General features: G+C 48.0%; 2 protein-coding genes and 2 long non-coding RNA genes across 16 annotated transcripts in view; 2 read left to right on the top strand and 2 right to left on the bottom strand.

Annotated features, from left to right (window-relative positions):
- Positions 1-1,434: 1,434 nt before the first annotated feature.
- On the bottom strand, positions 1,435-9,450 carry LOC141574033 (uncharacterized). 5 transcript variants are annotated; one of them, XR_012500576.1, is made up of 5 exons: positions 9,311-9,450; positions 6,982-8,134; positions 3,720-3,921; positions 3,483-3,614; positions 1,435-1,571 (listed from the first exon to the last, which is right to left on the bottom strand). It is a non-coding gene; the product is annotated as an uncharacterized LOC141574033 (long non-coding RNA). The 5 variants fall into 5 exon arrangements; XR_012500578.1 differs by lacking the exon at positions 9,311-9,450 and having other exon boundaries at positions 6,982-7,073; positions 7,773-8,795; XR_012500579.1 differs by lacking the exon at positions 9,311-9,450 and having other exon boundaries at positions 3,720-6,306; positions 6,982-7,073; positions 7,773-8,795.
- Positions 1,566-4,644, top strand: LOC141574030 (signal-regulatory protein beta-1-like). The gene is made up of 3 exons (XM_074347050.1): positions 1,566-3,709; positions 3,821-3,930; positions 4,513-4,644. Exons 1-2 carry the CDS (start codon positions 3,487-3,489, stop codon positions 3,925-3,927), a joined length of 330 nt encoding a protein of 109 aa, XP_074203151.1. The 5' UTR covers positions 1,566-3,486; the 3' UTR covers positions 3,928-3,930; positions 4,513-4,644.
- The window catches only part of LOC105083056 (tyrosine-protein phosphatase non-receptor type substrate 1-like), a 40,641-nt gene continuing 25,375 nt past the window's right edge, over positions 6,478-21,743 (top strand). For 2 of the 9 annotated variants that reach the window (XM_074347044.1, XM_074347047.1), the window contains exons 1-4: positions 6,480-6,625; positions 9,358-9,711; positions 15,563-15,883; positions 16,461-16,787. In XM_074347044.1, the coding sequence (XP_074203145.1) occupies positions 6,556-6,625; positions 9,358-9,711; positions 15,563-15,883; positions 16,461-16,787 (1,072 nt within the window). In that variant the 5' untranslated portion in view covers positions 6,480-6,555. Of the gene's footprint in view, positions 6,626-8,951; positions 9,086-9,357; positions 9,712-15,562; positions 15,884-16,431; positions 16,788-19,766; positions 19,975-20,487; positions 21,677-21,743 lie in introns of those variants that run through there. The other 7 variants (XR_012500572.1, XM_074347042.1, XM_074347046.1 and 4 more) reach the window with 7 other exon arrangements.
- On the bottom strand, positions 14,730-15,556 carry LOC141574034 (uncharacterized). The gene is made up of 2 exons (XR_012500580.1): positions 15,215-15,556; positions 14,730-15,138 (listed from the first exon to the last, which is right to left on the bottom strand). It is a non-coding gene; the product is annotated as an uncharacterized LOC141574034 (long non-coding RNA).

Consider the following 21,743-nt stretch of genomic DNA (forward strand, 5'->3'; position numbering starts at 1 on the left):
AACACGGAGAAGCGGCATTTGTTATTCTTATTCATTTTTATCGCTATTCACATCACCTCTCAGAACTCAGTTTTTTCATTTGTAAAATTGAGACAAAACATCTCCTGGGAATTTAATTTATTATTATAATTATTTCTATATAAAGAGGATTTAAGGGCCTTTGTGAATCCTTAAATTTTAAATGCAATGATGCCTTTAGATCATTACTCATATCTGGGTCAGGACCTAATTTTTCATCTGTTTTTTGGTGGTTTTGCTTTTCCTGGCCTGGATCAATGCTTGACAGGTCTATAAATCACATGGTAAAAATAATTCCTTTAGATCACACCTAGACGGAATCTTTGCGGCCATCTCATTGCCTACGACAACCCTAACGCCCAGAGGAGGGAAGTGAGTTGTCCCAGGTTGCACAGCAGTAAAATTAATTCCTGAAATATTTCTAGGCCTTTTAAAGTTTACAGTATATTTCCCTCATTTTTTTTTTGCTATTATCGTGGGAGGAAGCACATCATTTTGCATGAATAAAATATTGATATTAATGACTGCAATGAGGACAGCACAGTCAGTATACACAATCATGTTCACTGGCTTATTTCTTGTGTACAACTGCCCTGTACTGTTTGTCCCATTCGTGGTTTATAGAAGGAAACTGAGGTTTTAAGAAGGGAAGGTTGCCCAAGGGTGTGAAGCTAGGGAGGGAGAGCCTTTGACGTGAATTCAGGATCTGGCTCTGCTGTTCACCAGCTGTGGGACCACCTGCTGATTACGCCAGGTCTCTCAGACTTGGCATCTTTGACTGTAAAATAGGAAAATGATAACGCAGGGAGTCCTCCCTATCTGAGAATTTTTATATAATTCCCTGGAGTTTGGACAATTGTGTAGAGATGCAAAAATCATAGATAATAAAAATATTCACAAATGAATTATTTACAAATTAGCCCCTACTCTAAACCCTCCCTGCTCAACACTGCCTGCATCTCAAGTTGGGTTTCCCATCATGGAAATATCTTTGTGGGGGTCTTTATTTAGGTTCCCCTGAAGGCAGAACCTGAAACTAGGTCCTGGGCGCAGGTGGTGGGGAGATGATCGAGAGAGGCTGGGGTAAGAGACGGGGAAAGTGAGACAGGGAATGGGGTGAATTATTGAACTGGGTGCCCCTGTGGACGACTGATGCTCAGTGTCCCTGGGGACCCTCAGAGGAACTGCGTAGACTCTGCCTCAGGATTGTCCCACGGAGGAGGTGTCTGCACCAGCTGGGTGCCGTTTCATGGTTACGGAGAAATCAAGGCAGAACATCGGGGAAGTGTTTCAGGAATCCCAGGTGAGATGTGGCATCGCCCCACATCACTGCCCTGAGATCAGGTGGCTGAGGGAGGAGCTGTGGAGCCTAGAATCCCTCTGCTCTAGCAGGTGGGTCTTGCCTTGATTGAAGTGTGGCAACATCAGACCGCACTGAGCGAACAGAATCCACATCCACTGCCAAGTGAAACCAGAGGTCTGGCAAAATGTACTTCAAGTAATTGATGTAAATGGTGCTGGGGAATTACTGGGATCCCAGGTGAATCTTCCAACTTTTAAAGACGAAAGAAAAAAAAAATCTGTGATCCTAATGGCTCTGTGGGCACTTCAAAAGAGGACACTTTAATTAAACAAGGCCCCTTAAAATTCATAGAACAGTCAAATAATTTCACATCACTTTTCAAAATTTACCTTTTAATGATTGTGAAGTTTGAAATGAAGGATTTGATGGCACTTGGTATAAGTGTTTAGGAAAAAAATATGCCAACTTCCTTACGCTCCCAACACTCGTTCCTTCTAAGAATTAGTGCATAGTTGTCATTATATTCTATACTTAATTAAAATGTAAATTAAATAAAATTATTTTTATAATCGAAATAATTTTTAAGATGCAGTTTCAACCAATTCCTCTTTGACAATTTCATTGAACTGAGGCCTGCTTTTGTGTAGCATCCTTCTAAGTGGCTTTTTGTTGTTGTTCTTTTCTGATATCAAGTAGCTGTTTGCGTTTCCGTCGTTTGGTTTTGTGAGGATGAAATGATACACACGCAGTAACTCAAACACAGCCAAGTGCATAGAAACTGCTATTATCAGTGGTGCCCAGGTCTCTGTTCTCCCGGCACTGCCCTGGACACCTTACAGCCCAGATAACTCACTGGTGGCTGGAATGGTCTATCTGAGACCCTCCATCCTTTTACTCATCCTTGTCACCCCCTGGAGCCCATGACACTTGCTTGGTGGTGCTTTGCCCTGGCCTGTTCTCCCCATCACCACCTCATTTACCAGGACTTCAACACTTTCTCAGGGTCCTGCTCTTTGCTTGGTAAGGCTCCCTGGGAAAGACCAAACAGAGAGTGACCCCTGGGGATGGTGTCTTGCCTTGGCTGTCCCACCCATTACAGCATCATTGATAGAACTATATAGGCTGAGGTGGGCTGAATATAAAAAAACAACATTTAGGGGAACAAACATACCCTTAGTTCTTTCAAATTGTACTGCATAAGGAGTTACTCTCTCTACGAGACCAGGAGCTGAAGCCTTTCTTAACCAGGACCATGAGAGATGATCTCATCTTGGACAATTTTACAATAAGGGTCTTGGAAACTGAGGGAAGGTGACTTGCAAAAGGTCTCACATGTGGCTGTGGTGTCAGTGCAGGACCAGAACCCAGCTCTCCCATCCCTTGGTTTAGTGTGAGAACTGCACCATGCTGTGTGTTCATTTGAATTCTACTGAACCACTGAAAGTTTTTTAGTATTTTAAATCCCCTCAGTTTTCTTCAGTACGCATACGTTCTACGTCACAGCTGAAAATCTGAGTGAAAAAATTTTAGAATTGTTCAGATCATAATTCCAGAAGCCAGCAATCATGAATGCTTATAGCCTTATAATTTGAGTGTCAGAATAGCAAACGGGAAAACACACTGTCTCTGGTGTAACCCCAGCTTTGCTCCTTGTGACCTTGGGCAAAAACTTAACTTCTCCAAACCTAAGTTCCTTCCTATGTTAAATATTAGTATCTTGGAGTCATAAAGATTAGAGTCTGTGAATTTTCCTCAGTCATGGAGTCATGGAGTCAATGGGTTCATAGGTTCTCAAATAGAATTCAGGGTCACCTTCTCGTCTTTTATGACCATAACGGAAAAAGAAAGTGAAGATAGGGTGGTTTCATGATTCCACGCTTCCATTCGGGCACGCATTCACTCATGCATTCCCACACTCATGCAATCATGTGATTACTCATTCACACACCTGTTAACCAATACCTAACTCCTCCTCTGGGCAGATGACCCATCTTCAAGGAGCCCCCCAGTGCCCAACATGAACTTCCTATAGTCATTGTCTGATTACCCTGGGCTGTGCCAGTTCCCCTGCAGTGACAGTGTCCCAGGCTTCACCCTCCTTGGACTTGGTGGCCGTTACCTGCCACGTGCAGAGATTCTACCCCCAGAGCGTGCGTCTCACCTGGATGGAGAACTGCCGTGTGTTCCAGGGAGCGAAGCAGCCCACGCCGAAGCAGAACAGTGATGGGACCTACACCCTGGAAAGCTTGCAGCTGGTGAACGCCTCGGTGCAGGGGTCCGAGCGTGTGCTCACCTGTAAGGTGCAGCACGAGGCACAGCCTCCCACCCAGGCCAGCCTCATACTGTCCACAGAAGCCCACAGCACAGACACGCCCCTTGGGAACCCAGGTAAGCTCACCTCAAATCCTGTGAGCAACTGGGTCACTTCTGTCTCCAGGTGGAGTGACGTATTAAATCCCAGAGCCCCATTTGATGTCACCTCTGCCTGTTGTCCCTTAGGTCCAGCGACGCCTGCCCTTATCTTTGTGGCTTTCCTCCTGGGTTTCAAAGTGCTGCTGGTGATCGGTTTCGTGGTCACTTACATCTGCAGGTGGCGGAACCTGTAACAGGTGAGTTGATGGCAGCCTTAGTCCTTAGGGAGGGAGATCAGGGCCCCTTTCCTGGGCTGGCAAGAGGAGTCCAGAGTGAGCGCACAAAGTCACATCAATGATCCAGCCTCAAGGAAAGATTGTGAACAATCTTATTTTCTCCAAATGTGTCTTGGAATTCTCAGAGGGTTTCAACTCTCATGCATTATTTAGAGCCCTGAAATTTGAAGTTTTCCAATTCAGTTTTCTGGGACCCTGGAGGTTGGGTCCAAGGTGTGAAGGTGGGATAAAAATCAAAGTTTTGAGACCCAAACTCCAAAAAGCCTCTCCCTTATAAACTGTTGTATATTCAGTTATATCTTTGGAATGATTCAAGTCTTCCAAAAATCAACACATGGAGCCTCTCTGGGGGACTTGGATGGAGTGGCTAGTAACACAGATGAATGTGGGTATGGGGGAGGGTTCAGAACTCAGGAAGTGGGTGTAGTCGGTATGGGCTTCATTTCTGATGTGCGCCATGAACCCAGGCCAAGCAGAGTGCCTGCCACATTGAGTGTGTGCACAAACATTGTGGACTTAATGAATGAATGTTTTTCCCTACAGCTTCTGCATGCCCTGCGACACTGCCTCCTGCCCTGTCCAAGGGCCTCAAATGGAGAGAAGGTGTAAGGACCGGACCCAAGACCCCTCTCTCCTTCACTCTGCCACCCCCACCTCCACCACACACATGCTCTCTTCTACACAACCTCCTATGTTCCTTCTCTCTGAGCTTTGGAGCTGAGTTAAGGATGGACTTTGGTCTTGGAGATCAGGGATGTCTGGACCCTGATGCACTGAACTTCAAACTGGCCCTGTCTCCACCCCAAAAAGAATCAAGTTGATCAAGAAAACAGGTTTCCATCCTGCTCCTGATCATGAACAACCCTTTATTTTCAGAGCACTTTTTACTTTGTATTAAAAATTCAGAGCTTTTGCAAGTGTGATTTCATCTGAATACATACAGATTTAAAATCACTAAGTTGAAAAAGCATTTTTCTATTCTGCAATTTATAAAGAATAATATAAAAATATCCATGGACCTACCTACCTACCACGCTATCTTTGCAAACTGTTAACATTTTGCTATAATGGTCTGTTGTTCCTTTTAAAATGACTGTCCTGTATTTGGTGTGTATTGTGATTTTATACTTCTGAAACATATGTATAAATCCTGAAGCAATGTATAATATTACTTGCATGTTTTAAATTTTATATAAATGCTACTATGCTGTATACAGCATTCTGGAACTTTTATTTTTTATACTTAACATAGTATGTGGGATTCATTCACGCTGATATATGTAGCTCCATTTCATTGATTTCCACTGCTCTATGGTTTCTACTGTAAAAACAAGCCAGTGTATTGATTTTTCTTGTGATGGATATTGGAGTTTTATCTAATGCCTTGGTAGGACAATTTTGCACAAATATTCATATCTTTGCTTCCTTGGCACATATAGGAGAGTCTCTCTTCCTCTGGTGTGTCCCACAAAGCAGACTGTTGGTATAATTTGGAGATTTTATTATTTAAAAAAAAGGTCTGCAATAATTGATCAAATTTTATTCTTCATTTATGCTTTGATCTCACTATAGTGTGTGTGTGTGTGTGAGAGAGAGAGAGAGAGAAAGGTGCCTGGGATCCTATTTCGAGAATATTATATCAGTGGAATTGGTATTTTGAGATTGGCTTTATTCACTCAACATTATACCTTCAAGAAACTTAGAATTGTTGCACACATATATAACTCATTACTTTGTATTACTGAGTAGTATTTTCTGGAATGGATGCACCGAAGTTTGTTAAAGCATTCACTTATTATTAGACATTCTGACTTTTTCTAGTTATCTGCTTTATAAAGGAATCTGGCGTAACATTCATGCACTGGGTTTGTGTGGACAAGTTTTCATTTCTCTGAGATAAACGCCTGTGAGAGTAATTTCAACTCACTTCCTCTCTTAAAACAAGAAAATGATCCCTTTGTTGGATGCAGGCCATACAAGTTCTGACGTCCACGTTGCACTGCGCATTTGGCTGTTTCACCAGTTACATCAATAAAGGGCTGGAATAGGGAGTAATTTCAGGAGCAGATCTGGTTCCATCCCAAAGCTGAGCAGCCCTGGTGAACGCTCTTCTTTCTTCCAGCTGAGTAGCTCTTGATTGACGCAGGGTGAGACTTCAAGCGAGACACATCCTTGGGTGGTGGGCTTGGGACTTTGGGCCACAGCTCACAACCACGGATCCTTCTTGGGATCTGTGAGTTTGTCTGGGGCTCCTAAGTTGGGGATCACCATGAATGGGGTGAGGGGCCCAGGGGAGACACCCGAGGTGGGGAGCAAGTTTACTTCTGTCCAATCTCTCTGAAAACATAAGATGAATAACTCTTTACTGTGGAGCCTCCTTCTCTGCCTGATTTCTATGTTACCATCTAGGATCAGGAACTGTTAGAATCTAGAAGCAGGTTATAGTCTCACAGTACATTTCACACCATCACAGGCACTTCCTCTTATATCGCGGGAGGTGGGGCTTCTCTGCTCTTCACAGAGCACTTAAGTCTGGGTTCTCCTCAGGACACACATTGGACAGATCAGGCTCCTCAGACCTCCAAGATGCCCACCCCTGCCTCCTGGCCCCACCCTCCACCTTCCCTGCTGCTGGCACTACTACTGGGACTCACAGGTGAGCACTCCTTGGGGTAGAATCCCCTCACCCTGTCCCTAGACCTCCCCCGGCATGTTTAGCAACTCCAGGTAAACAGGGGTGTGCCACTTGGGGAAGCCACAGATGGCCAAGGGCTGGGCATTATCCGAGAGCATGAAATCAGGGATCTGAGCATTTCCTCTGTGGCTCCGCCACCTGCAGCTGGACACCAGGGGCTTCGAAGGAGACGATGCTTCAAACACCAACAATGACAGCTTTTTGCATAATAACTCGTGTAACCCTCACAACATCCCTGTGTGAAGCTGTGACTATTACCCCAGATTTACAGAAGGGGAAACTGAGACAGAGAGAGTCAACTGCCCGATGTCACGTACCTAAGGCAGGAAACATTGGGTTCAAGTGCAGGCCAACCGGCTCCAGGTTCATTCCTTGAACCGTGTTGTGCTGCTCAGCTTCTTGGTGGAGCCTAATTGCAGAAAAATCAGACAATACACAGAAACAGTCAGAATCGTCATCACCCATCATCCCACTCAGAGATCACAGAGTTCAAACCCTGTCATGTGTCCTTCCCAAACTTTTGTCAGTGATGTGTTGGGTGGCTGCTACGTGACAAAATTTTTACTGAGCTTTTAATATGTGTTATAATTTCACTTAATCCTCAAAAGAACCCATATAGTACGGCAGTAGGCTACACTTGTATATGCACTCGTCAGCGTGTGCAGTCTGTGTGTGTTTGTGTGTGTGTACGAGGAGATGCGAGGAAGTAAAACAAACGCAGACACACGGGGTTTCAAAAAGATTTCCCTCATGTTCTCGGCAAAGCGTTTTTCAGTCTACGTGAAATGACACCACCAGATGCTTAGTCTTTCCCGGTTTCTCAACACCCTCCGTCTTTTATACTTCCCCAAATTTATCCCGACCCTCTCCCAGTTTCTTAAGGCAAGCAAATGTATGTCTTAGTAAAATGAGTAGACTTTCACGTGGGGCTATCTCGGAGTCCCTTTCCCACGCTGGACAGGAGAGGATGAAAGGTAGAGACTCCTGCTATATGACCTATGTCTGACGTTCTAGCCACACCCGTACGCATATCCAAGGTCATGAAAGCCTCCATTAAAACCCCAGGAAATCTAATGAGTAAGAACTTCTCAATTTCTTGAACACTAACCTTGTTCCAGGTGCTGCAAATGCTCATGACTATTAACCTATGTGATCACTGTATCCAAGGTAGACACTGTCGTACCAGGGCTTTACAGATGAGAGAATGTAAACAGAGAGAGATTCACCGTCCCTCAGCAGTGAAGGGAAGAGCTGTGACTGGAACTCGGGCTGTCTGGCTCTGGGGCTCACAGGTCTCACCACTGGTCTTCTCCCTCCTGGGTCCTCGCTTTCACCTCATGAGTTTTCTGCAGCTTCTGCCAGTGAGTACAGGGAAGGGGGTGGTGTGGGGCAGAGGCTTGTGCTTTTCTTCTCCTCCGCTCTTCTGCTCCTTGCACATGCACAGAGTACTTCTGTTTTTTGCCAAGTCATCTGCATGGGAAACGCAGTTTCTGATACAACTTCCACAGAGATTACGCCCTGAAAGTAGACTTCAGGGTCTCAGGGAGATGTCGCACTAGGCAATTCACACAGCATGCAAATACTTACTGCTTTCCTGCTGGGTACTAGGAACTGTTATAGGAACTTGGGGAGCACTGGTGAATAAAGAGACAAAATAGTTGCCCTTATGATCTTTTCTATGTCTGTAATCTGTTTCTGTTTTTTATATAGATTGATTTGTATTATATTTTTAGATTCCACACATAAGTGATACCATATAGTGTTTGTCCTTCTCTGTCTGACTTGTCACTGAGTACAATATTCTCTAGGTCCATCCACTTCACTGAAAATAGCAACTTTCATTCTTTTTTATGGCTCAGTAGTACTCCATTGTGTTTCTGTGTGTGTGTGTGTGTATAGATATATGCCACACTTCTTTATCCAGTCATCTGTCGATGGACATTTAGGTTGCTCCCCTCTCTTGGCTATTGTAAATAGTGCTGCTATGAACACTGGGGTGCATGTATCTTTTTGCATTAGGGTCTTCTCTGATTTCCACTAAACTTTTGATAATTTATTACAACAACCTTAGCTAACTAATATAACATGATTAAACATTGGGAAAAAATCCTATGGGGACTTGAAATAATGTTTTACTTCCCTTATAAACTATATGTCCATTGTGGGTCGGGAGCTCTCAACATCACTGTCACTGAAATACCCAGGCTGATGGAGCCGACCCCATCATGAGTGTGCGCATGTCTGTGGAACAGGGAAGTTGATCCCTAAAGGTTCTTGCAGTTAAATGCATAACCACAAAATACATCCATCACTGCTGCTCACCACTCCGTGGTCGAAAGAAGTCTCATAGCCCCTCCCAATGCAAAGGTCCAGAAGTACAACCCACCATGAGGCCAGGAAGCACACAGACGGAAACATCTGGTAAAGCAAGACATTTGCTAACAGGACTCAGGCACTCAGACCTGCTCTCTGCTGTGCCATTCACCCTCTCTGTGCCTCAGGTTTTGGTTTGTGTTGGAGTCTCACATTACAGGCTCTTCATGAGAGTCACATGTGATGGTAGCTGCACTGAGGAGAGTTCAGGGTGGGCTCACGGTGCTTTAGGTCAGTGAAAGCTGCTGTTGGTAAATACGGGAGAAAACCTACCTGATCACATGAGGAGGAATAAATAACTGCTCTGTGTTTCCCTCCAGGAGTGGCGGCTCAGGAGCTGCAGGTGATTCAGCCTGAGACATCAGTGTCGGTCGCAGCTGGAGAGACGGCCACTCTGCGCTGCACCATGACCTCTCTGCTCCCCGTGGGGCCCATCACGTGGTTCAGGGGCACAGGGCCAGGCCGGGAGTTAATCTATGATTACAAAGGAGGCCACTTCCCCCGAGTAACAAATGTTTCAGACGCCACAAGGAGAGACAACCTGGACTTTTCCATCCGCATCAGTAACATCACCCCGGCAGACGCCGGTGCCTACTACTGTGTGAAGTTCCAGAGAGGAAGCCCTGGTAACGTGGAGTATAAGTCTGGACCAGGCACTCGGCTCACTGTGAGTGGTGAGTACACGTGGGCCCCTCGTCCCCTTCTCTGTGACAACAAGTCAACAAAATGCCCTCCTGTCTTTGAGCAAAAATAAGAATCAGGTGCAGCAGTGGGCGCTTTATGATGACTGGGTCACGATCCGATTTCCCACTTGTCTACAGATCAGGGAGGTTGAGGCCTGGAGAGGTCGTGCTATTTGCTCAAGGCCCCATGGCTGGTAATTGGTATGAAAAGTCTGGAAGCGCAGCCCTTTGGTTCCATGCTTGAGGGAGTTAAAGTCCGAGTGATTTGCCTGGTCACAGGCCAGACCTCACCTCCTGCTTCCAGAGAGTGCTCCCCTCAGTGTGGCCGAGTCTTCACTTTATTAAGCACTTACTGAGCACCTACTGTGTGCCTGGCCCTGCTCCAGATGCCGTGGAAGCAGCAGTGAAAAAGCAGACAAGGACTCTTCTCTTATGAAGCTTGTGTTCTCTTCCCTTCCAATGCGGAAAGTCCATCACGGCCGGGGAATTGTCGAGAGTAGGGGGCAGGATGTAGAATGTGTTACATTATTTCTTAAGAAACATCACACTGAGAAGAAACTCCTAGAGGCAGAGATTCAGTGTTAACTCTCACAGCCGGGTTTGGAGGAGATGCCCAGAGGTTGGGTGTTTCCTGGGAGGGTCTGTCACGAAACCCTCGTGTGATTCAGGGATCAACTCACAGTCACTGAAGGCTCCAAGCAGAGCTGTTGCATCTCAGAATGTCCCACACCCAGGGAAGAGGTTCCACGTGTCAGTGTCTTAGTTGCTGCCCCATCGAGGTAGCAAAGGTGCTCCTTTAGGGTTTTCTGCTTTAGGCCTAGGAACCTCATTCGAACTCCTGAATCCTGTACTGTCAGGGCAGGAAGGATTTTTACACACCAACTGCCCTGCCCCCCACCTACACATGGGGAGCCTGAGGCCAAGAGGTGACAGGGACCTAGACCACACTCACAAGGCCAGTGAGTGATGGGATCCTTACAGAACCCAGCTGATTCAGTCCAGGCTCTTCCTGCACCACCATTGGACACTGGCTCCTTGGAAGAGCCTGGCTCATAGTAGGTGCTGAATAAAAAGCTCCTTGGGTCAAACCATTGAACAGGGAGACTTTTCTTCAGTTTCCCTAAGATTCAAATGCTCCTTGCATTCAGATCCTGAGTTCCCAGGTGACTGGCAACCTCTACCTACTTTCAGCCACATGATCCCAAGTCACTCATCCCATGTCAGCACCCAGAGCTGCCCAGGGTCTCAGCAGCTGCAAAACAGCACACGGTACGGACAGAGCGTCTTTCCCTCTGCAGTCTTCTGCTGAAGGGTACCAAGTTGCCCCAACCTTCGGCTATTAAGACAGCACTTCAGTCGATACCGCTGTCCATGCCTCACTCTATTCAAAGGGGAAATACCGACTGGAAGTGTCATTGCTACATCAGAGAGTATGTGTATTTTAATTTGTGTGGATATAGCAAAATTTCACTCTCAGCCGTCGTAGCAAGCAAATATCCCCACAAGCCCTGGACATAGGAGGGAAGGTTAATCCTGGCTTTGCGGGTATCACTAACGTTCCCAGGTGGTGCCTCCCCTGCACAGCCAATCACAGGTGGGAACTGGCTCCAACCCCACTCAGACCTGCTGCCTCCCAGGAGACCGTCATCCTCTTCCCCAAGCACCTGCTCAGATGATTCCCTGGATGAGAAAGGAGGGAGGCAGGAGGGGGTGAGGGGGTAGCAGCCTGTCAGATGCTGAATCTTCCTCCTGGCATTTACTGCCTATAGGCAGTGCTCTGAGGGAGGGGCCATCTGTGCCCCTGAGGCTCTGAGAGGGGACCTGGCAGATGAGCAGGTAAGGGGGCCAAGGTAGAACCACAAGCAGCCTGACTCACACCCAGCTCTCTGCACACCCCACTGTGCTTGTCAAAGTGGGGAGAAAGCTCTAACACTTTCGTTTTAAAATCTTGTGCTGTTCTGTTCTTCAGAAATAAGTATTAAAAAGAAAAATCCTGTGTGTCTGCAAGGCTAGCGTTATAACTGGGAACAGACAGATGCAGGGTCTCCTGGCGTCCTGAAGCTGCTCCTATGAGGCAGGGCTCAGCGCACTCAGAAGCCCCAGGAGTCCTTTTCTCCCTGTTGCTGTGATGTTGCCCCTTCACTGAGTGGCCTGCGGGAGCAGCTCCGGGAAGGGGAGCGAGGACAGAGCAGAGGGGCTGCTGCATCCCAGCAGCACCGGGCAAGCCCACTCCTGGCCCCCCGCAGACTGAGGATGGGGAGGGGGAGGTAGTTCCTAGGGGATGCTGGGATCCCCGCATGGACAGAGTTCATTTTCTAGACTCAGGTGTCAGGAGCCCATGTCTCCCCCTTGTTGCTACGGAGTCCCCAGGCCTGGGCCCTCGGAGGGCACTCCTCCCTGGTCTCGCTTGAAGTCAAGAATCTCAGAGGGAAAAGGGGAGGGTGGTGGTCAGTGTGGGGGCTCCTCAAAGTGGGCGCCTGCTCTGCTGTTGGACATGAAACCTCAGGGGTCAAGGGAATTCCTTCTGGGATATGGTTGTGGGGGTGAAGAGACTTTCATTTCTGTCAGCCTCAGTTTTATCATTTCTAAAATGGTGATAATCATGGACTCTTTCTAGCAGGTTAGAAGGATTTCAGACTGTATGTCTAAATCACCAGCACAAAGTAGGCCCCCCCAAATTGAGGTGTTGTTTCAAGGCTGTGTCTCACTTCCCTTTGCAGGGCTTACTGGCCTGTAGAAGGACGACAATCACACCAATCTTTGCAGGATGTCCTGAGGGTACGATGAGCCTGCTGACAGAGCAGCCTTTCAGTGAGCCATGGCGTTGTCCCCCCAGGCTGTGGTCTGCGCAAGTCTCAGTTCCCGCTAGTCCTCAGTTTCCCCACCTGTGATCTCGGCTGCCTTTCAGGGTCTGTGATGACTGCAGAGGTTCTAGAAAGCCCTAGATGGGGTGGGCTAGGGTGTCACTGAGCCTCAGCACACAGTGGTTTAGAGCCTGGGCCGAGCCCCGCTGCCTGGGCTCCCATCCCAGCTCAGCCAGATCCCGGCTCTGGGACCTCGGACGCGTCCCTCTCCACACTGGGGCTCAGGGGCCTGGTCCATCCCTGTCAGCACCGCCCTCCCAGAGCTGCTGCAGGGACTGAGTGAGGGATCCATGTACAGAGCTTAGAGCAGAGCCGGCACAGTGTACATGCTCCGCCACTGTTAGCTCTGATGTGCAGAAGCCGGAGGCCTCGGGCGGCTCACTCCCTCCAGGATTGAGTATAACTGGGGTTGGGGTGGAGCTGGGTGCTTTCCACCTTGGCTGCCCATCAGATTCACCTAGGTAACGCTGACACGATCCCCAGCCCCTGTCCCCACCCTAGAAACCCTGGTTTAATTGGAGACACGTGGGCCCGGGCACCTGACTGATTAACTCCTGCAGGGGATGCTACCTACAGCCCGGGCGGAGAAGCCCTGAGCTCCGTGTTCTCTCAGGTCACAGATGGAGCTGGGGTTTTGCCCAGACAGAGGTCACTCCTCCTTGGTGCTGGAGCTGCAAGAACAGCTTTTCAGGGACGTTGCAGAATACCCTATGACGGAGACAGTTCTTCAGAGGCCAAGAAAGGAAGCTTGAATCAAGGGGGAGGGACACCTCCTCCCATGGAGCTCACCTGGGGTGGAGAGCGGCCTCCTATGGACTCAGAGGACTCTGTTCAGCCCTGAGCTTTGTCGCTGGGGAAACCTTCCCATCTTTAAAGAGGGGCTGGAAGCCCCTCAAACACTCCCTGCTCAGCCCAGAGCCCTCCTGCCTCAACACACCAACATGACACCGATGGAATCTCTCCTCCCTCCTTTCAGAATGCTTCCAGCTTTCTGTAAAGAGCTGGTCTGCGGGGAAATGCCTGCGACATCACGTATTTTGAAAGCCAATTCCCCCAATTTGTTTCCTTAAGGGATTATTATAAAAAAGAGGAAGAGAATCATACTGGGGTGGTTCTATTGCTGCTTTTTCATTAGGGTTTTTCATGCCAGCTGCACGGAGCAGGATTTGAGACTTTTTGTTTGTTGGTTTTTTCCTGCTGTGCTTGTGTTCTGCCTTCTCACTGCCTGAAGAATAAACAGGCAGTTTCAGAACTAGGAACGACCAGACCTTGTGACAACAATCACAGGTCTTGCTGCTTAAGCACCCGCTGTGCACCAGGCTCTGTGTTTTAAGTACATCCCCCCTCATCTGACCAGGGTGGGGCTGTCACACACATTGCAGGGAAACAGAGACTGAGGCTCAGAGGTAAAGATCAGAGACACTAAATCAATCAGCCTTGCTGTGGTGGGATGAGCTCCAGCCTTTCCTTGCTGGGTGCCCTTGGCCAGTTGCGTCCACCCTGAGCCTCATCCCATAAATGTGACCCCATTCGGGCCCTCATTTCATGGCCTGTGAGGAGAAATGAAGAACTTAGGATCCTGGAGGGATCAGCCCATCGTTAGGCTCTGAAAAAACTCTCCATCAGTGGTAACCAATCACAGCTTCTCTTCCCTTTGGGGCGTCCAGGATGCTGGTATTTTTATAAGTTGACATATTCAACTTACATCTCCTTATGATGTCCCCGAATATTTTATGAATTTTAGGAAGCAAGTTAAATATTTACAAGTGCAAATATTTGTAATGTCTACTGTCTGCCAACGTTTACAGGAGTTGAGTAATACTGAATAATTTGGAGAAACCCTATGACCTTCTACAGGGAGAAACCTCCTTGTCTTTTCATTTGCTGATTTGTGTATGTTTTCAGGACACAGGAGCTGCGTCTGCCTGCTTCATGGGCCTGTGTCTGTGTCTCTTCTGATTTAATAACAATTAAGAAATTAACCACCTCTGCTTTCTCAGCTCTCAGTGATCTTTGCTTTCAACTCAAAAGTGACCCAAGAGAAGAAACCAGATTCAGAAAAACATCCCTTCGCCCTTCTTCCTTTGAAATTCAGCGATTGGCACGTTAGTCCTACAGGAATATTTGTGGAGAGAATGACATCTATCTAGTAAATTATCGCATATATTTGAAGGGAGAGCTCTGGATATAAATACAGTCTGGGTTACAGAGAGATCTGTGTTTAGTTTTGTGAAGCATCTTGATTTTACTCAAAGCAAGGATGCTTCCAATGCCTGACTGAACCCTCACTGCAACCCTGGGAAGGATAAGGCCTGCAGTCCTGTTTCACAGATGAGGAGCAGGGAGGGGCCCCGGCCACATGTCTCATCTGCTGACCAGGCTGATTCAGCATCCATGGTGGACCCGCTCCACCCCTGCTTCCCCTGCACTTACTTCTGTAACTCTTTCCTTACTGTAGCTAAGTTCCCCAGGGGAGCCCAGTTAGGAAGAGTTAACAGGAGAGTGACAGCCATCAGTTTTTTTCATTCCTGCACCCAGATCGGTGGGAATTCACCTGAGTGAGGAAAGAAAGTGGACTTTGAACTCAGGCCTGGAAACCATGCTGGTCCCACCCCAGACTCAGAGCTCACCTCTGGGAACCTGTGTGTCTCCTCCTAAGATGAGGATAAAGACACTGCCCTCCGAGGCCTAATAGAAGGATTAAAAAATAATGGTAAATGATCTTCGGTGGGAGGGTATAGCTCAGTGGTAGAGTGCAAGCTTAACATACACGAGGTCCTGGGTTTAATCCTCAGTCCCTCCATTAGAAAAAAAAACTTAAATAAGCCTAATTACCTCATCCTGCAACAAAACTGAATTGAAGTAAAATTGAAAAAAATCTAAAACAAATATGTAAGCGTTGTTAACTGTGTCGCAAGCTTTTCATTAGTGATGATAAGGACAATCATATTCATTGTTTATAAAATGGTCTTTTGTAGCCAGACCCTCTCCTCCCGTGGTATCAGGCCCCGCCACAAGGGCCTCACCTGAGCAGACGGTGAGCTTCACCTGCAGATCCCACGGCTTCTCCCCCAGAACCATCTCCCTGAAATGGTTCAAAAATGGGAATGAGATCACAGCCTCCCAGACCAGCGTGGACCCAGAAGGAGATAGCGTTTCCTACAGCGTCTCCAGCACAGCCAAGGTGGTGCTGGCCTCGGGGGATGTTCGCTCCCAGGTCATCTGCGAGGTGGCCCACACCACCCTGCAGGGGGGCCCTCCTCTCCGTGGGACTGCCTACTTGTCTGAGACCATCCGAGGTAGATGCCCCTCACACCAGCCCGAACCCACACCTGCCCCCAAGCCCCACCTGCTCCTCCCCCTGCTTTTGGCTTCAGGCCTTGAATTGCCTGGAACAGATTTCCTGACAGTCCTTCCTGACCACCAGGCACCTCCATGTGCTGGTCACTCACTACTGATTTAACGGCAGCTGCCAGGTGACACCTGCCACGTGCCAAGCACTGTGCTCAGCAGTTTCCTTTACTTACAACAGCATTTCCAACTACTGAGCACCTACTCTAAGCCAAGCCCTTAAGTGCCTAGGGATTTCATTTACTTGGCTGCAGTTATTATATTCCAACTGCATGCCAGTTGCTTACTGATTCCCCACATTATAACCCTAACAGGAGCAACCAGTCCTTGAGCACCTGCTGTGTGCCCTGCAGGGTGCTTAGGATCTCACTGATATGCAAATTGCACGCTGAGTTTTTGAGCACCTGCTGCATGCCTGGCTCTGTCCTCAGGCACCCCCTTGCTGGGCTGGGAGCTGCTCTCTAGCCCCTGCCCTGTGACCTCTCTGTTCCACAAGGTCAGAGCTCCTGCCCTGTGCTGTTTCAGTTCCGCCCACCTTGGAGGTCACCCAACAGCCCATGGCAGGGACCCAGGTGAACGTCACCTGCCAGGCGAAGCAGTTCTACCCCCGAGACCTCCAGCTGAGCTGGGTGGAGAATGGAAACATGTCCCGGATAGAAACAGCATCGACCCTCACGAAGAACAAGGATGGGACCTTTAACCGGATGAGCTGGCTCCTGGTGAACTCGTCCGCCCACAGAGGGGAGGTGCTGTCCTGCCGGGTGGAGCACGACGGGCAGCCGGCGGTCAGCGCCAACCTCACCCTGGAGGCCTCTGCTCCCCAGAAGGACCAGGACACACATGAACACCCTGGTGAGGCTTCCATTAACCTGACACGGCTTTTAAATTTTTATCTTTTTAAATTGTTAAAGCAGTAATTCTTTCTTGTTATAGAATGATCTAGAAGTCTATAAATGTAAAGTAGAATTTTGAGGTGACTTCCCCCACTCAAATCCCATACTCCAAGAGTCACCACTGGTAAGAGTTTGGTACTTTTTTTTTACATCTTTTGACATCAATATACTTGAAAGAAAGAAAGGAAGAAGGGAGATGATTCTGTCCATAATGTCCTGTCTCTTCCTCTCTTCAAGAAGCAGGAACTCTGTTCATCCTTCCCTGTCCACTCGCCTCCCTCTTCCTTCTTTCTAACCTCTGCCTAGTCTCCCTTCCATCCTAGATGTTTCCATCCATCAGTAGCATCACCCCAAGAGATATCTCAACCACAACTTGTCTGAGATGATCCGGGGTAGATGCCCCTCACCCCCAGCCCAAGCCCACATCCATCCGCCTTCCTGGCCCCAGCCTGCTCCTCCTGGAAGAGGTCACAGTTGAACTGGGATTTGCAGTTAGTAAACATGCACTGAGTGACTGTGGTCATTGCTGGTCCACTGTCACAAATCAGGGGACAAAGAAAGCCCTATGAAATTCTGAAAAGGGAGCCCTGAGGACGTGGAGTTTCAGTCTGGTCCAGGCACCCAGGTGACCGTGAGTAGTCACCGCATGGGCTTCCTTTATTCCCTGATCTGTGACAGTGGACCAGCAATGATCACCAGTGCTCAGTGCACATGTACTAAATGCAAATCTCGGTTCAGTCATGATCCCCTTTCCTGTTCTAGCCACCCGCTGGATTTCGAGTTTACCAAAGGGACTCAGATAGCACTGGTAGGATGCTGTTGAAGATGTCTTGCCAGGTAATTGGGCTAGACTGATGAGCGCAAACTGAGTCCCTGACGACAGGAACCACCAGCATGTACAACAGATACGTGCTAAGTAGAGGCACGTTCCCCTCTAGCTGGACATTGTCCCGAGGACATACAGAGTCCCCCTTTCTATGCACAATATGTGTCTTATTTCTCTCTCTTGTCACACCATGAGGTAAGGTAGTCCATCAGATTTCCAGGAGATTTACTCCAGATGACCTTTCAAAAGCCCATGTTCCTTCCAATATGCCCTATGGTGTTGTCCTCATTAGCTAGCTCAATGCTCGGTCAACAAGAGTCCGTGTCCCTGCATGCTGGAAGAATAAAGATAAGAAGGAAAGGACAAACACCTTCCATCTAACAATAGATACAGAGAATTTGCATAGTTGTGTCCACTCATAGCTGAGTCTTGTGTGCACATCCAGGTGCCTATGGAGTCCACAGGTGTGTAGTCAGATGATTGAGAACATTGATTTTGCACAGAACCTATGCCATGACTCACAGAGAAACCAACCATAATTCCCCAATATCATCTAAACTGGAGTAGAAATTCAAATTTTCCAAAATTTCTTTTATGATTGGTTTTTCTGCACCACAGTTGTTTTTAACTCATCTGTAAATGCTTGCTAGAATTCTCCTGTGACACCATCTGGGCCACAACAATCTTTTTTTGTTTTTAATGAATTTGAATTGTCTAGGGCTATTCAGATTATTCATTTCCTATTGTGTGAACTGCAGTAGGTTGTCCTTTTTGAGGTATTTGGTCCATTGTCTCCAAGTTGTCAAATTTCTCTCTCTACCGCTGTTCACAGTTTTTCCTTCCTACCCTTCTGGTGTCTGTGGCGTCCGCAGTGATGTCCTGTTTCATTCCTGGTGTTGGAAAGGTGTCATTACTCCTTTTTTCTTTGTCATTGGTATTAGAAGTCTTTCTATTTTAATGGTCTTTTAAAAGAAATTAATCCTTGTTTCAGTGATAGTCTATTATTTTTCTGCTTCCAATTTCATTGATTTTTTTCTTTATTATTTCCTTCTTTGTGCTTCCTTTGGCTTTATTTTGCTCTTCCTATCTCATTTTTGAGGCAGGGATTTAGATTATTGATTTAGACTTTGTCTTTTTTTCTAGTATCAGGCCTGGGTCTCCTCCTGTGCCTGGCGACTTAGGAGAGGGACCTGGGAGCCTGGCCACGGTGTTCTTCCTCCTGTGCTCGGGTCTCTAGCCAGTTTGCTGCCTCTTCCACCCTAGATTCTGCCCATGTTTGTCCCTTGTGTCATTTCTAGGGTTCAACTTGTACTGAACAGGGAGAGCAGGAGAGATGAGTCCACACCATCTTGTCTGGAGGGTCTTGGATTTGCTTTTAAATCCTCCTTCCCCTGCTGGGGCTCCACCGGGGCTGTTACTCCTGCGTGCTGCAGTATTCCTGACCCAGCCTGCCTGCTAGCGTAGTAAGGCTGGAAGTGGCTTTCAGGTCAACCGTGTTAACAGGCTAAAGGGAAGTGTCAGATGCCTATGTGACACTGCTGCTCGGGACGCACAGCTTTCCCTGGGACATCTGAGGGCTCTGCCCACCACGGTCCTGAGTCCAGTGGGTCTGCTGTGAAAATGCCAGTCTTACTGTTTGTTTTTATGGTATTCGAGTGTCTTCACAATGTATCTAGCTTAAAGGACTTCTCTCTTAGGACACCAGAACCCAGTATGTTAATGGAATTTTTGGTTGCTTGCTTGGTTTTAATAGTAGGAGAAAGGTTCTGAATCCTCTAAGTGTTTGGTCCTTTTCTGCTTTTCAGGAACCTAAATCCCTTCCCCCCTACTTTTTTCTTTTTCCCTTCCCTACTCAATTGCCAAACATCACTTCTTTCTCTTCGCCTTTTCCCTACAGAAAGTAAGCACCTTAAATCACGCCTGTCTGCTCAGTCCCATCTGTCCTCCTTGAATTAGCTTCTTACTGCCACTGAGAAGTTACCACATTGACTGATTCAACACAAGAGAAATTTGTTGTCACACATTTGTAGAGGTCTGAAGCCTACTATGGGTGGCAGGGCGATGCTCCTTCTGAGGGCTCCTGAAGAAAACCCATTTCCTTGCCTTTTCCAGCTCCCAGAGATGCCCACACCCCTGAGCAAAGGGCCCCACATCACTCCGGCCCCAGCTTCTGACATCACATCTCCTGCTCTGACTCTCCTGCCTCCATCTTTCACTTACAAGAATCTTTATGATTAGATGAGCTCCTCTGGGAAATCCCGAATCATGTGCTCATCTCAGGATTCTTAATCACTAGTGCGCATGCCTTTTGACCTATAAGGTAACCTTTACACAGACTCTGGGGATTCTCTGTCAACTCTTGAATCAGGCAGGCTTTGAAACCACTTCCTATGAGCTGTGCTCTGCTCTACAGGAGACTATTACCAATATCATCAAATTTAGGTTGGATTTAATATTGGTGGTGGGACTTTCAGGTTCCTTTCGTAGCTGCCCTTGTCTGTTTTGTCCTTTCCTGGCGGCTGGATGAGGTGGGGGACGGCTGCCTAGTGAAGGCTTGTGCACTAGGATTTGACTTTTCCCTTGTCTTAGTTCTTTTCACTTCTGACATTTTCCCTTCAAGTATGAGGAGCTTTACAGCCTGAAGAGGGAGTGGGTGAGAACGAGGGACTCTATATACTGATTTCTTCCTCAAGATTAAGTGGAAGACAGAGGAGGCAGGTTAAACCTCACAGTGTTGATGGGCCCAGGTGGCCTTAGCTGGAGTAAGTAGGGGCCCCAGGGAATGGCTCCTGTGCGGCCCCTCTCATCAGACCTTCTGTCTCTGGATTTCCAGGCCCAGAGCTGACTTCTTCTCTGCTGGTAGTTCTGCTCCTAGGCCACAAAGTGCTGCTGGTGCTCGGTGTCTCTGTCATCTTTGTCCACAGGAAGCATTGCGTCTGACTGTAAGTTGTGGGCAAGGGTGGGGAGGACACGTTCTGTCCCAGAAACAGCAAAGTCAGCAGTAGGCAAGTCCACAGGTCACACAGGGTCAGGGCCCACGTGGAGTTAAGACAAGGAGACACACCTCCCTCAGTACCAGGAGATGGAGATGGGGTTTCCCTCTCAAAGATACCCAACTCCCAGGAGGCGTGTGGGGTCCTGTAGGAGGTGGGCTGGATCGGGGGTTTTCAAAGGGTGTCTCCTGGCAGTCATGTGGACAGAGGCTGCTGAATGAGGAGCAGCTGAGAGGGTGGTTCCCTTGGAGGCCATTTCTAGATCCTTGAACCCTGGGGCTCCGTGGGAGCAAAAGGAATCTCCGTTTTAGGGTAATGGGGACAAACCCTGGATCTGCTGCTCTGAGCGCTGCTCCTGCTCTGACCCTCCATGTGACAGAGAAGGGCTGAGGAAGGGGGAAGGGGCATCAGGGCCTGGAGAGGAGGCTGAGGGGGCAGAGACCTCTCTCAGGGGCTGCCCAGCCTCTCAGACAGGTATCCCACGAGGAGAACAGCCTGGGCACGTAAAAGGCATGCAGTCAACAGTTCTTGAACGATGAGCAGATCATTAAATATGAACACAGTTGCCACAGTTCCTTCCTTCCTCCTTTGCAGGGTACCACCCTCAGTCTCTGCTGCCTGCTTCCCTCCCTGTGGGGCCCAGCCTAGGAGAAAACCCAGCTGGAAGCTTCCACGACTCTGCTCCAAATGTCTCTCCTCCATGGAGACCAGCCTGCCCCCACACTCCCAAGATCTTCTCACACTCCTCGAGGCTCCCAGAGCTGCATCTTCATACATCACTCTGAGCAGGAAGGACCTCCCCCAACCTGGACTCCCCACCATTTGAGATTCTCTTTCACCGCTTAAGTACAAATGATTCGCCATCATGGTTTTAAGAAGAACAGTTATTCTCTTTCCTCGTTGCCTAAATGTCCTACCCCTCAAACCCTGAAGGTAGTGTTGCCTCCTGTCTCTGTGATGGAACCAGAACTTCCATCCTCCTGCGTCCTTCCCGACCCTTCTCTCACAGTAAATAGACTGTGTCCAGAAGCCTCAGAGTCATCCTTGCTTTCTCCTTCTCTTATATCCCATATTCACTTATTCCTCCAAAATGCTG

The sequence above is a fragment of the Camelus bactrianus genome, chromosome 19, assembly GCF_048773025.1.
Source record: "Camelus bactrianus isolate YW-2024 breed Bactrian camel chromosome 19, ASM4877302v1, whole genome shotgun sequence".
Classification (NCBI taxonomy): Eukaryota; Metazoa; Chordata; class Mammalia; order Artiodactyla; family Camelidae; genus Camelus; species Camelus bactrianus.